Source organism: Oncorhynchus clarkii, chromosome 16 (assembly GCF_045791955.1).
Source record: "Oncorhynchus clarkii lewisi isolate Uvic-CL-2024 chromosome 16, UVic_Ocla_1.0, whole genome shotgun sequence".
Classification (NCBI taxonomy): Eukaryota; Metazoa; Chordata; class Actinopteri; order Salmoniformes; family Salmonidae; genus Oncorhynchus; species Oncorhynchus clarkii.
The window spans coordinates 36,927,394-36,943,248 of record NC_092162.1 but is presented as its reverse complement, the minus strand read 5'-3'; the positions used below and the strand labels follow the sequence as shown (position 1 = coordinate 36,943,248).

The following is a 15,855-nucleotide window of genomic DNA, read 5'->3' as shown; positions in this document are numbered from 1 at the left end:
AATATTATCGCTTGCACAGTGCTCCTTGGGATGTTTAAAGCTTGGGAAGTCTTTTTGTATCCAAATCCGGCTTTAAACTTCTTCACAACAGTATCTCGGACCTGCCTGGTGTGTTCCTTGTTCTTCATGATGCTCTCTGCGCTTTTAACGGACCTCTGAGACTATCACAGTGCAGGTGCATTTATACGGAGACTTGATTACACACAGGTGGATTGTATTTATCATCATTAGTCATTTAGGTCACCATTGGATCATTCAGAGATCCTCACTGAACTTCTGGAGAGAGTTTGCTGCACTGAAAGTAAAGGGGCTGAATAATTTTGCACGCCCAATTTTTCAGTTTTTGATTTGTTAAAAAAGTTTTAAATATCCAATAAATGTCGTTCCACTTCATGATTGTGTCCCACTTGTTGTTGATTCTTCACAAAAAATACAGTTTTATATCTTTATGTTTGAAGCCTGAAATGTGGCAAAAGGTCGCAAAGTTCAAGGGGGCCGAATACTTTCGCAAGGCACTGTATATTAGTCAAAAATATTATCCCTATATGTAACTAGTGATGGGAAAAAAATTATCACTATTAGCTAGTATCGCTAACATTAGCTAGCTTGCTATCAACGTGAAATCAGTTAGCTAATCAAATGTTTGTTTTAATAATACATAAACTAGTTATCTATTTATAGGCTTTACATTACCTTACCCCACTGAAGTTATTCATTTTTCTTCTTGGATGTCGTCCTCTGTTGACATACTAGGGCAATGATGTGAATCACCCATGTATTCTTGGGTGTAACGGTTCACCAAACCCACATTTCGGCACATATTGTGGTTTTGGTTTAAAGCAATGTTTAGCATTCTCAATGTTCCTCGCATTTTCTGTTGTGCCAGGATTGTTATCTTGGGCCTCAAGTTTCCACTCTGATGCATAACCATGTGTGAGGTGGGAATTTACCAGCAAATACCAGTTGGATCAATTCATGTAATTTGCATGGATTGCTTTTTCGAAATTATGTTTTGTTGCATTTAACTGCAGAAAATGCTGTTAAAGGTAATTTCCTTAGTGACAACAGAGGCATGTGGGAGCAATTTCCTCAGGATGATAGACGAGTTGCCCGCTAGTAATTACTAGTTGGAGGGCCATTCTAGTGGATTTTTCATTCAATGCCAGATGGGCACTTGTGACTCATAAAGGGGGTGTGTCTGTAGCATGGTACTTCTCCCACTCTGGTGTGATGTGATGGGCTGTCACTGTTACATAAGCGCAATACAGGGTGCATTTTTTGGGCCTGGTCAGAATCAGCTGCTTGAATGCAGTGGGGAGAAAGTTAATTTGCTTTTCTGTCTTGCTCCGGTATGCGGGGTGATGTCGGCGTAAATGTGTCAACATATTTGTGTTGGCAGCTGCATAAGCTATTCTCGTTGGCTGTGGTGACATACTGTTAACATTTTATCCTTAAACACTCTGTCCATTGCCGTTGTAATCTACTGGGAAACCAGAATGTTCCCAAACTGGAGATTTTAAACAATGATGGAGGATCGACGAGTTGTGTGTTCCGAGATGCTGTTCTGGGCACCACTGTTGTACTGCGCTGTTATTTTCCTATTTGTGGCCCGCCTGTTAGCTTGCATGATACTATTTGTGGCCCGCCTGTTAGCTTGCATGATACTATTTGTGGCCCGCCTGTTAGCTTGCATGATACTATTTGTGGCCCGCCTGTTAGCTTGCATGATACTATTTGTGGCCCGCCTGTTAGCTTGCATGATACTTGCCATTCTCCTTGAACTGTTTTTGCACACTAGACTTCCACTGATTGGACACTGTCGTGTGTGAAAAGTCCTCATCGTTCTACACACAATACCCCATAATGACAAAGCAAAAACAAGTTTTTAGAGATTTTTGCAAGTGTATAAAAAATTAAGAGCTGAAATATCACATTTACATAAGTATTCAGACCCTCTACTCAGTACTATGTTGAAGCACCTTTGGCAACTATTACAGTCAAATCAAATCAAATTTTATTTGTCACATACACATGGTTAGCAGATGTTAATGCGAGTGTAGCGAAATGCTTGTGCTTCTAGTTCCGACAATGCAGTAATAACCAAGTAATCTAGCTAACAATTCCAAAACTACTACCTTATAGACACAAGTGTAAGGGGATAAAGAATATGTACATAAAGATATATGAATGAGTGATGGTACAGAGCGGCATAGGCAAGATACAGTAGATGGTATTGAGTACAGTATATACATATGAGATGAGTATGTAAACAAAGTGGCATAGTTAAAGTGGCTAGTGATACATGTATTACATAAAGATGCAGTAGATGATATAGAGTACAGTATATATGTATACATATGAGATGAATAATGTAGGGTATGTAAACATTATATTAGGTATCTTTGTTTAAAGTGGCTAGTGATATATTTTACATAATTTCCCATCAATTCCCATTATTAAAGTGGCTGGAGTTGAGTCAGTGTGTTGGCAGCAGCCACTCAATGTTAGTGGTGGCTGTTTAACAGTCTGATGGCCTTGAGATAGAAGCGGTTTTTCAGTCTCTCGGTCCCAGCTTTGATGCACTGACCTCACCTTCTGGATGATAGCGGGTGAACAGGCAGTGGCTCGGGTGGTTGTTGTCCTTGATGATCTTTATGGCCTGTGACATCGGGTGGTGTAGGTGTCCTGGAGGGCAGGTAGTTTGCCCCCGGTGATGCGTTGTGCAGACCTCACTACCCTCTGGAGAGTCTTCTTGGGTATAACGCTACAAGCTTGGCACACCTGTATTTGGGGAGTTTCTCCCATTCTTTGCAGATCCTCAAGCTCTGTCAGGTTGGATGTGGAGCGTTACTGCACAGCTATTTTCAGGTCTTTCCAGAGATGTTCGATCGATCGGGTTCAAGTCCAGGCTCTGGCTGGGCCACTCAAGGACATTCAGAGACTTGTCCCGAAGCCACTCCTGCGTGGTGTCTTGGCTGTGTGCTTAGTGTTGTTGTCCTGTTGGAAGGGGACTCTTTGCCCCAGTCTGAGGTCCTGAGCGTTATGGAGCAGGTTTTCATCAAGGATCTCTCTGTATTTTGCTCTGTTAATCTTTCCCTCGATCCTGACAAGTCTCCCTGCCTCTGAAAAACATCCCCACAGCATGCTTCACCGTTGGGATGGTGCCACATTTCCTCCAGATGTGACGCTTGACATTCAGGCCAAAGAGTTCGATCTTGGTTCCATTAAACCGGGAAATCATGTTTCTCATGGTCTGAGAGTCTTTAGGTGCCTTTTGGGGAAAACTCCAAGTGGGCTGTCATGTGCCTTTTACAGAGGAGTGTCTTCTGTCTGGCCACTCTACCATAAAGACCTGATTGGTGGAGTGCTGCAGAGATGGTTGTCTTTCTGGAATGTTCTACCATCTTCACAGAGGAACTCTGGAGCTCTGTCGGTGACCATCAGGTTCTTGGTCACCTCCCTGACCAAGTCCATTCTCTCCCGATTGCTCAGTGTGGCCCGGTGGCCAGCTTTAGGACGAGTCTTGGCGGTTCCAAACTACTTCCATTTAAGAATGATGGAGGCCACTGTGTTCTTGGTGACCTTCAATGCTGCAGAAATGTTTTGGTACCCTTCCTCAGATCTGTGCCTCGACACAATCCTGTTTGGTAGCTCTACGGACAATTCATTCGACCTCATGGCTTGGTTTTTGCTCTGACATGCACTGTCAACTGTGGGACCTTATTATATAGACAGGGTGTGCCTTTCCAAATGATGTCCAATCAATTGAATTTACCAGAGGTGGACTCCAATGAAGTTGTAGAAACATCTCAAGGATGTTAAAAGGAAACAAGATGCACCTGAGCTCAATTTGAGTCTCATGGAAAAGGGTCTATATACTTATGTAAATAAGGTATTTATTTTTGTAAACCTATTCGCTTTGTTATTATGGGGTATGGTGTAGATGGATGAGGAAAACATTAATTTGATCAATTTTAGAATAAGGTTATAACGTAACAATGTGGGAAAAGTCAAGTGGTCTGAATACTTTCCGAATGTACTGTACATACACTATATAGAATCTAACATTTCACAACAATACACACATCTAAAAGTTTTAAAAAATGGAATTAAGAAATATATAAATATTAGGATGAGCGATGTCCGGATGGCATTGACTAAAATACAATATACGTTGTCGTGACTTTACTTTCATTAATCTGATGGCTGTTGTTTGTCTAATCAACTAAATTTGTTTAATTGTTACCTGATTTAAAAATTTTCGAGGGGGAAAAAGAGACACCTATCGTTGATACATTTTTAGAAACTGTTCTCACAGTAGTCATATACTTTGCACACGAACCGCCGCCCGTTTGAAGTAAAATCATGAAAGTATTTACTTGTGAATGCCTTCGTTCACCGTTTTATCTCTGTCGGAACCAGCCCTCCTTAGGAAGGGTGATGGGTTGGCCTTTCAGCGGCACGCTTGTAAGGCTCCGATTGTCCAAAAGGAGTCCTGACCCCCCCCCCGTCTGTTGTACACTCTGGAAGATGCTCCTTGGAAGATAGGCTAGCCAGCCGTGTCGATGGTTACCACTGGGTGATGAGAGTAACGTACTACACTGATTTGAGAAGAGTAGTACAGAGGACCCACTTATATATTTGCTTTTCTAGATACTTAGGACAGCTAATCAGCTGTACCAGTAATTGACTGAGAGGTGAGCTTCTCGCCTCTTCCTCGTGTTGATATTCATATTTCAGACCACTTTAGACATGGGCTGCAGCTCCCCGTCTTTCCTGGTCTGGGAGGTGAGTTTATTTTCTTCACCTCGTGTTGAGGTTCAAAATTCCAACCATTTCAAACGTGTAGCTACTGCTTCACGTTTTTCTGGTCTCATGTTAATTTCTTTACCAATACTTTTATGCACTCTGAGAGACAAGGACGGTTCCATCAGGCTTACCTCAGTGTGGCTCCCTACTGTGCAGAGTTTATAAGATAAATTATTTTATGGCTCCTAAAAATAGTTTTTCATATTTCATATACAATGTTAAGGACGGCAACTTCGTACATGTAGTGTAAACTTTTCAATTTACATTATTTCCTTTTTAACCTTTTTAATGATGACATCACAAAATTACCACCTATATGACATTAGTTTTCTATAGATCATCTCTGGCCATTCCCCACGTTCTTATGTTAGAAATGTTGTTCCAGTATTTGCTTTAGAAACCGTTTCGGCGGGAAGACTCTCTGTGTAGACAAAGGAACATTCCTTTGGTTAATACTGGAAAGGGAGACCCTAGATTTCCTCTCCTTTAATTTACGATAGGGTGTGAGCGGTCAACCCGGCTGCAGCTCCCTCCTCTCCTCTTCTGTGGGTGAGAGAAGGGCTGGTTACTGTCGTCCATTGCCAAGCTCATCTGACCCATTGGATCCTCAGGACAGTCATGACAATATGAAATGAGTAAAGCAGTATGTAAACATTATTAAAGTGACTGGTGTTCCATTATTAAAGTGACCAGTGATTCCATGTCATTAAAGATTTTTCTTTTACATTTTCACTTTGAAGACACTATCTATGAGTGGCGATGGCCCCTAGTAAAGTAGCCGGTCGACATGGGCTACAAGGGATGCCTTCTCAACATGGGTTATGTTTAACTCTGTCACTCAAATAATGTGGCCCGATGCCACTTTTGAACATCATGTGCTCATATATAGTAATCTCATCTTCTTTCACCAAGGAACACACTTCTCTAAGCTTGCTGAAACTCCCCTGAAAGGTTTTCATTTTGAGCCCTAACCTCTACAGAAAGATATTGTTAGCGCTGACTCATAAAAGGCTATAAATTCTAAATTCCCATTCTCATTCAGAATAAATGTATAATTGGTAACAATATAAAGATTTTGAAGCACATTTGATTACTATGCTAGTTCTTGTATAAGAAAATGTTGTGAGGTTCCCATAGTTTAATCCAATAAAAGTACTTTTTGTAGTGTCTCTTTGGCAGTTATGCTTCCTGTCACCCAGTCATTCATGATGCAGTTCCATCACTTTATTTAGAATATTCGATGTCTTATAGGCCTATTATGCGAACAGTTCATGCAAGCAAACCCTTCTTATTCATTACATTTGTTCAAATGCAAAACGTTCAATCATTCACTGGTGCGTCATTATCATTTACATTCCCACATTACGTGTATTCATCGCAGTGCCATTCTATACCGTATAAGTACAGTTCTTGGTCATTGTACATACCATATGTAGGTCATATGGACTTCATCCACAACAATTCCAACGGTTTTGGAGTTCTATTGGACTGAGGCCAAAATATATCTCCCTGTCTTCCCCAACCAGCTCTCTGGACTTTCGAAGACAAGGTCGCATGCACCATTCCATATCACATTCTTGTCTTCCTCCACAACCAATGCTCTGAGACCCAGGGCTTCTGCCTCGTGGATTTGGTCCTCCATCCACCACAGCCTTTTAAGCGGGGAAACGACTGTCAGAATTGGAGGCTGTTTTCCTAGGTTCTTGAAGACTAGAACTAGCTAGCTAGCGCTGGTAAATGAGGCTTTCCCCCTTGGCAAGACTGCCAATACATCCCCCCCCTTGCACAAATGCAAACATTTTAAAGTTGCTCCTATAAGATCACTAAATTGGCTGTTACTGTGGCAGTGCCGTCTCAATCTCCTTGTAAGAAGGTGCCATCAGTTTTTAGTTAGCTACCTAACTTTAGCTTGGCTTGTTTACCTTTAGTGGGGGTGTTGCAAATTGACGAGGAAGCGTGGGGAACGTTGAGCATGCAAATGGTGTGCATATGAGAACCAATCAAAAAGTTACTTGGTAGTGAGTGGAAACGCCAACCCGGATGCTTCACATTTATACATCCGGTGAAATATCTGGCTCGTTGTTCTATCGGTGTCCTTATGCTCTCCATTCATGGTCTGTCTGTAAAAAACACATTTCTAGCAGAGGGCAGCCCATGCCTGTCACTGATCCTAATCTGAACTGACCATATTGATGTTGTTCTGCTGCCTGTAGCTGTGGACCTGCTGGAGAAGATGTTGGTTCTGGACACAGATAAGAGGATAACGGCTGCTGAGGCTCTGGCCCACCCCTACTTCTCCCAGTACCACGACCCTGATGACGAGCCTGAGGCTGACCCCTACGACCAGAGCTTTGAGAGCCGTGAGCTGGAGATCGAGGAATGGAAACGTATGTAGAATTAAATGTACAGGAATCATTATGAGATTATTAGAGGTCATACATGCTCAGCAAGTGCATTGCAAAGGCATCACAATGCATTCATTATACCTGAATGCTTTCAAGGATAATTTAGCTTTTTTAGGACGATATGTTTCATGTAAATGGAATGTTATAGAAGGGTACAGACACATTTTTTGCGATTTCACTTGTTTTTGAGAAAAGTACCCCAACCAGCGATTCATTTCTTTGTTGTGCGGTATGGGGCTCTAAAAAACATGAACAAAGGCTCCAAAAGCACCCAAGTACCTCCTTTTAGAAACAAAAGCTCTCTGTATAATGATGCAGATCTTAAGATGTTGTGTACATGAAATTGTCGTTCTAAACTTTATCCACCACATTGTTTCATTTTGTTGTGGAATAAGTTCGGAATGACACAATTTCATATGTACAACATATTAACATCTGCATCACTATACAGAGTGTTTCTGTTTCTAAAAGGATGTATTTGGGTGTTTTTGGAGCATTTGTTCATGTTTTTTTTCAGAGCTTACTTACTGCATGACGAGGAAATTAATCACTGTTGCAGTAAGTTTCTCAACAACAAGTTAAATCTCAAAAGGTGTCTGGACCCTTCTATAACATTCTATTTACATACGTTTTTGTTTAGGTTTGGTTGTAAAAAAGCAAACTTCTCCTTTTTAAGAACACTGTTACAAAATGTTTTGTCCATCTTGCAAAATGTATTTTTATCTGCTCTGTTCCCAACACACAGACGGAACAGAAACACCCACAACACACATTTATCTCTTCTCTCTCGTCTCCTCACAGGGTTGACCTATGAGGCAGTGTGCGATTTTGAGCCACCTATCTTTGATGGAGACAACATGGAATCGTGATTGGATGATGTGATTTCTACAAGCCCCTCCCCCTCAGCCCCTACAACTTTATATCACTTTGAGGTTCCCGCTTATCATACGACCTTTGGGAAAACAATGTCATCCGAGTGCCTACAAACATTTGTCTTTTGTTATATTTCTTAAGCTGGCGCTCTCTCTCCCCCCATTCTGACTTGTAAATGTGTTGCAAGGGAAAAATAACTAAAATGGCCTGGTCCCAGATCTGTGTTGTGGCATGACACGGCCATGGGAGTTGGCTATTCAGCACAAACAGATCTTGGAACATGCAAAAACTAAAATGTAGGAAAGGAGATTTTCAAGGACTGAATATCTGTATTTACTACAATTGTATTTTCAAGGCAGAAACAGAGGCAAGCAACAACCAACCACTAATACCATTATTTGTCCATTGCTGGAAAATGTCATGCTTCTGTTATTATTCTGTCTATATGTATGTTTTAAACGGCACCCTATTTACTATATAGGTTTCATCCCCCATTTGGGATGAAACCTATATTTCAACTACACTGATCAAAAATATAAATGCAACATACAACAATTTGAAAGATTTTACTGAGTTACAGATCATATAACGAAATCAGTCAATTGAAATTAATTTGTTAGGTTATCTATGGATTTCGCATGACTGGGAATACAGATATGCATCTGTTAGTCACTTACTTTTGTATATATAGTGTATGCGGACACACCCGGTGCTGACAGGTGTATAAAATCAAGCACACAGCCATGCAATCTCCATAGACAAACATTGGCAGTAGAATGGCTTTAGTGAAGGGCTCAGTGACTTTCAACGTGACGGTGTCACCTTTCCAACAAGTCAGTTAGTAATATTTCTGCCCTACTAGAGCATCCCCGGTACAACTGTAGGGGCTGTTATTGTGAAGTGGAAACGTCTAGGAGCAACAACGGCTCAGCTGCGAAGTGGTAGGCCACACAAGCTCACAGAATGGGACCACTAAGTGCTGTAGTGCGTAAAAAACGTCTGTCCTTGGTTGCAGGACAGACAAGTTCCAAACTGTGTTTGGAAGCAACGTAGGCACAAGAACTGTTCGTCAGGAGCTTCATGAAATGGGTTTCTGAGGCCGAGCAGCCACACACAACCCGAAGATCACCATGAGCAATGCCAAGCGTCGGCTGGAGTGGTGTAAGCTCGCCACCATTGGACTCTGGAGCAGTGGAAACACATTCTCTGGAGTGATGAATCACGCTTCACCTGGCAGTCTGACGAACAAATCTGGGTTTGGCGAATGCCAGCATTAACGCTAGCTGCCCCAATGCATAGTGCCAACTATAAAGTTTGGAGGAGGAGGAATAATGGTCGAGGTCGGATTTTCATGGTTCGGGCCCCTTAGTTCCAGTGAAGTGAAATATAGCATACAATGACATTCTAGACGATTCTGTGCTTCCAACTTTGTGGCAACAGTTCGGGGAAGTCCTTTCCTGTTTCAGCGTGACAATGCCCCCGTGCACAAAGCAAGGTCCATACAGAAATGGTTTGTTGATCAGTGTGGAAGAACTTGACTGGCCTGCACAGAGCCCTGACCTCAACCCGACCGACCACCTTTGGGATTAATTGAAACACCAACTATGAACCAGGCCTAATCGCTCGCATCAGTGCCCGACCTTAATAATGCTCTTGTGGCTGAATGGAAGCATATCCCTGCAGAAATGCTCCAACATCTAGTGGAAAGCCTTCCCAGAAGAGGGAAGGCTGTTATAGCAGCAAAGGGGGGACCAACTCCATATTAATGCCAATGATTTTAGAATGATATATTTGTTATATATAAATATATTCCACATTTGCCTGTGTGTCCACATACTTTTGGTAATGTAGTGTGGGGGCGTGGGTCAGAACCAGTCAGTATCCGGTGTGACCTCCCTTTGCCTGCAGTGCGAACACATCTCCTTCGCATAGAATTGATCACGTTCTTGATTTTGGCCTGTGAAATATTGTCTCACTCAATGGTTGTGCGAAGTTGCTTGATATTGGCGGAACTGGAACACGCTGTCCATACACGTTAATTCAGAACATACCTAACATGCTCAATGGGTGACATGTTTGAGTATGCAGGCCATGGAAGAACGGAGACATTTTCAGCCTCCAGGAATTGTGTACAGATCCTTGTGGCATGGGGCCGTGCATTATGCTGAAACGAGGTGATGGCGGCAGATGAATGGCACGACAATGGGCCAGATCATCGTCACGGTATACCTGCATTCCAATTGCCATTGATAAAATGCTATTGGGTTTGTTGTCTGTAGTTTATGCCTGCCCATACCATAACCCCACCGGCACCATGGGACACTTGTTCACAACGTTGACATCAGCAAACCGCTCGCCCACACTATGCCATACACGTGGTCTGCGGTTGTGAGGCGGGTTGGACGCACTGCCAAATTCTCTAAAACGAAGGAGTGGCTTATGGTAGAGAAATTAACATTCAATTCTCTGGCAACAGCTCTGGTGGATATTCCTGCAGGATTCATGCCAATTGCACACTCCCTCAACTTGAGACATGTGGCAATGTGTTGTGACAAAGCGGCTTATTTTAGAGAGAGTGGCCTTTTGTCTCCAGCACCTGTGTAATGATCATGCGGTTTAGTCAACTTCTCTATATGCCACACCTGTCAGGTGGATGGATTATCTCGACAAAGGAGAAATGCTCACTACCAGGGATATAAACAAATTTGTTCACACAATTTGAGAGAAATATGCCTTTTGTGCGTATAGAACATTTGGGGGATCTTTTTCAGCTCATGAAACATGGACCAACACTTTTTACATGTTGCGTTTATATTTTAGTTCAGTGTAGTTTTTTTATATTCCTCCTTCAGAAGTTTGTGATATTATTTTGAGACTTCTATGGCTTATCACTGTGACATTCAAAAGAAATGAGATGCTGAATTAAACGTCCAGAAAAATATAGCTGTGTACTATATGATTGAATCATTTAATAGTGTATATCAATTGAAATGTGGAATACAGACTGTCAGTCTCGCAATGCCAATCGTAGCATTAGTGTCACAGATTTACAGGCGCTTCAGAAATCCGCTTTACTGTATCAGACAGGCTGGGTCTCATGGCACCTTAATACCTAAATATAGTGTAGGACTTTTAGTTTTATTAAACCAGGTATGTTGACTGAGAACACATTCTCATTTACAGCAACGACCTGGGGAAAAGTTTTCAAGGGGATGAATGAGCCAATTGGAAACTGGAAATAGTTGGTGACCATGATGGTAAGAGTGCCAGATTGGGAATTTAGCCAGGACACCAGGGTTAACACTCTTACCATAAGTGCCATTGGATCTTTAGTGTCCACAGAGTCAGGACACCTGTTCAACATCAGTTCCAAAAGATGACACCTTACTCAGGGTAATGTCCCTAGTCACACACACAATTTTTAGACCAAAGGAAAGAGTGCCTCCTACTGGCCCTCCAACACCACTTGGTCTTCCATTCAGGGACCGATCAGGACCAAACCTGCTTAGCTCTAGAGTCAAGCCAGCAGTGGGATGCAGGGTGTTATGCTGCAGGGCACATAAGGTTTTGGTCAAAAGTAGTGCACTATATAGTGAACAGGGTGCCATTTGAGACTCAGGTAGGGATTTTCTTCTATTATTCAACGTTGTTATGAGCTTTAGGAAATGTTTTAGCTGTGAGGAAAAATAGCTTTAGATCTACCACATTGCAGATGAATCTCCATCCCCCACTCCCTATAGTCTTACAACTCTTCAGTCAGTGCGACTTTTGGTTAAATGCCAGCAGCCAGACCATAAGATGTTTACTACCATTTTAATGCTCAAACCCTAAAATCATTATTCAGTTAATTTAATACCCAAATGATTCAATTCTATCATTTACTATTTTTGTTAAATTTTTGAATTTTAAAGTGGCTTCCTCGTGTCCTTTCTGCACTGAGGTGAAGGAGCTACATAGATAAAAGCGAAAGCCTGGTATGGGTCCACCATATTGCTTTCTCCTGTTCTCAACAGAACAGTACAGACAGATGAGGGAAGTTACTGTTGGTCATTGATGTAGCCCCAGTCTGCCTAAATAAAATGGCCCTGGAAATCTAGCCTGTTGAACCAGATTGATTGCTGGACTCCATTGAACACAGAATTCAGTCTGGTTTAACCAGGCTAAGGATTCTGAATACCACTTTAAATATTTACACTTTGAAACCAGATGGAGTTCCTTTGAGCCACTGTAGGTCATTTAATGTGCCAAATAATGTGGCATTAATTAAACCAGGAAAAGGTGTTTGTGGGTACAAAATCTATCTAATGTATGTACATATCTTTTCTATTTTAATTTTTCATCTTCATTACTTATTTTCTGTGGTTTGTTAGTGAATTAAATTCAACCAATCGTCATTATCAGCATGTTCATCATTTTACATGAGTGATTTTTGAATACGTGTGTGTTTACAGGAGTTTGAAGTGTCATGCTTAAAGCCACAAGAGAAATATTAAATTCATGTCAAAAATAAATTAGTGAATTTCTTAGCTATATTTATACTTTGTTGATGTGGTATTTATAAACTGGAGAGGGATACTGTTGTTTATTTCAGCCAAGCCCCATAGAATACGTATCTAACAGTCTTAACAGCAAAGCAACTATTAGAATCATTAATGCCTTTGTTAATAAAGACAGTATTTTTCAGAGCGCAAGAGTCCGTTTTTTTTTTTCTTTGTTTCCTCAAGTCTATATAGTACATAGCATCTCCCGGTGACCTGGACAAATGTCTAATATTGCAGTGGATGTATCTGGTGTGATCTGGCTGGTATCACAGCTTAACAACACTGAGCATCATCAAATTAGCAGCCTTTAATAGTCCACAAGGGGTCACACTTCACAAAGGATTGGGTCTTTACAAAGATATTAAAATAATGGTTTTGAAAGACCAGTTCTTATTGGCTTTTGGCTGATTTGTTTTATGATGTGTGACACATTAAGGATTATATTTACAGGCATATGCCATAAAGATGGCACAGTATGGGATGGCTGCTGTTTTATGGGCTCTTAATCAACTATGCTATTTTGTTAGTTTTTCAGCATTTTTTTGTAACTTATTTTGTATATAATGTTGCTGCTACTGTCTCCTATGACCGAAAAGAGCTCCTGGAAATCAGAACAGTGATTTCTCACCTTGAACTGGATGAAGAATTTCTCTTTAATGAGTCGTGCGAGAGGGATTTACTCCAGACACCCGAATAGACCCTCATCCCCGTCATTCACAGGAGAAAAAGAACGACTGCGCAATCTCGCTCTCCGCAGCCGATGTAAGACCTTTTAAACAGGTCAACATTCACAAGACCGCAGGGCAGGACGGATTACCAGAACGTGCACTCTGAGCATGCGCTGACCAACTGTCAAGTGTCTTCACTGATATTTTCAATCTCTCCCTGTCTGAGTCTGTAATACCAACATGTTTCAAGCAGACCACCATAGTCACTGTGCCCAAGAACACTAAGGTAACCTGCCTAAATGACTACCGGCCCGTAGCACTTATGTCTGTAGCCATGAAGTGCTTTCAAAGGCTGGTCATGGCTCACATCAACACGATTATCCCAAAAACCCTAGACCCACTCCAATTTGCATACCGCCCCAACAGATTCATAGATGATGCAATCTCTATTGCACACCACACTGCCCTTTCACACCTGGACAAAAGGAACATCTATGTGAGAATGCTATTAATTGACTACAGCTCAGTGTTCAACACCATAGTGCCCTTAAAAGCTCATCACATTGACTTTGTACTGGTACACCCTGGTACACCCTTGCTATTGTTATTTTACTGCTGCTCTTTAATTATTTGTTACTTTTTTATGGGTCTTCCAAATGGACAATGACCCCAAGCATACTTCCAAAGTTGTGGCGAAATTGCTTAAGGACAACAAAGAGTGGTCATTGGAGTGGCCATCATAAACCCTGACCCCAATCCTATAGAAAATGTGTATGAAGAACTGAAAAAGCCTGTGCGAGCAAAGAGGCCTACGAACCTGACTCAGTTACATCAGCTCTGTCAGGAGGAACTTATTGTGGGAAGCTTGTGGAAGGCTACCTGAAATGTTTGACCCATGTTAAACAATTTAAAGGCAATGCTACCAAATACTAATTGAGTGCATGCAAACTTCTGACCCTCTGGGAATGTGATGAAAGAAATAAAAGCTGAAATAAATCATTCTCTCTACTATTATTCTGACATTTCACATTCTTAAAATAAAGTGGTGACCCTAACTGACCTAAGAGACGGAATTTTTACTATTATTAAATGTTAGGAATTGTGAAAAACTGAGTTTAAATGTAGTTGGCCAAGGTGTATGTAAACTTCCGACTTCAACTGTACCTACCTCATCCCCATATTTTTGTTTGTTTTTCTGCTCTTTTGCACACCAGTATTTCTACTTGCACATCCTCATCTGTGCATAGATCACTCCAGTGTAAATTTCTAAATTGTAATTTCTTTGCCACTATTGGCCTTTTTTATTGCCTTGCCTCCTTCATTTGCACACATTATAAAGATTGTTCTATAGTGTTATTGACTGTACATTTGTCTATCCCATGTGTAACTCTGTGTTGTTGTTTTTGTCGCACTGCTTTGCTTTATCTTGGCCAGGTCGCAGTTGTAAATGAGAACTTGTTCTCAACTGGCCTACCTGGTTAAATAAAGGGGAAATAAATAAAAAAACATGTTTGGCCAACTCCCTGGCCAAAATGGCTGACATTTATCCCATCATAAGAAGGTTCATGTCCGTTCTAGTATTCAAATTCTTAATTCTATGGTGGCCACTTTCAGGGAGCCACTAATCCCCCCCCCCCCCCCCCCCCCCCATTGTATATTTTTTATTTTGGGGGTTGGGGGCTACCAAATCCTGTCCCCCCCTTGCGTGTTTGTGTGGTAGGCCAGTGGGCTACTCCCCTCTCAGATAATCACTTTTTTTTCATAAATTGAGAGTGACGTACAGAAGATAATCTTACTTCTATCCTGACTGATTTAGTTCAGTGTTTAAAGTCCAGTGGTTTTACAGATTCAAACCGTCCTCTTAAAACACAGGCAAAAAAGGTTTCCCTCTCTGTCAACATGCTGTGCAATATTGTGTTACAATTTCCCAAAAACAGTGCCTTCAGAAAGCATTCACACCCCTTGACTTATTCCATGTTTTGTTGTGTCTCAGCCTAAACTCAAAATGGATGAAAAAGATTTTTTTCTCTCACCCATCTACGTACACACAATAACGACAAAGTGAAAACATGTTTTTAGAAATCTTTGCAAATGTTTTGAAAAAATAAATACAGATATCTAATTTACCTAAGTATTCACACCCCTGAGTCAATACTTTGTAGAAGCAACCTTGGTAGCAATTACAGCTGTGAGTCTTTCTGGGTAAGTATCTTAAGAGCTTTTCACACCTGGATTGTGCAACATTTGCCCTTTATTATTTTCAAACTTCTTCAAGCTCTGTCAAATTGGTTATTGATCATTGCTAGACAACCATTTTCAGGTCTTGCCATATATTTTTGAAAAGATTTATAAAAACTGTGACTCGGCACTCATGAACATTCACTGTCTTGCTGAAAGGTGAATTAATCTCCCAGTGTCTGGTGGAAAGCAGACTGAACCAGGTTTTCCTCGAGGATGTTGCATGTGCTTAGCTCCATTTGTTTATTTTTCATTGTGAAAACTCTCATCTTTAACAATTAGAAGCATACCCATAACATGATGCAGTCATCACTATGCTTG

General features: G+C 41.2%; 1 protein-coding gene across 3 annotated transcripts in view; it reads left to right on the top strand.

The window, feature by feature from the left end:
• LOC139368367 (mitogen-activated protein kinase 14A) overlaps window positions 1–12,773 on the top strand; it is a 37,645-nt gene extending 24,872 nt beyond the window's left edge. For 2 of the 3 annotated variants that reach the window (XM_071107148.1, XM_071107150.1), the window contains exons 11-12: window positions 7,023–7,196; window positions 8,016–12,773. In XM_071107148.1, coding sequence (XP_070963249.1) covers window positions 7,023–7,196; window positions 8,016–8,083 — 242 coding nt within the window. In that variant the 3' untranslated portion in view covers window positions 8,084–12,773. Of the gene's footprint in view, window positions 1–7,022; window positions 7,205–8,015 lie in introns of those variants that run through there. The other variant, XM_071107151.1, reaches the window with a different exon arrangement.
• Window positions 12,774–15,855: the final 3,082 nt, after the last annotated feature.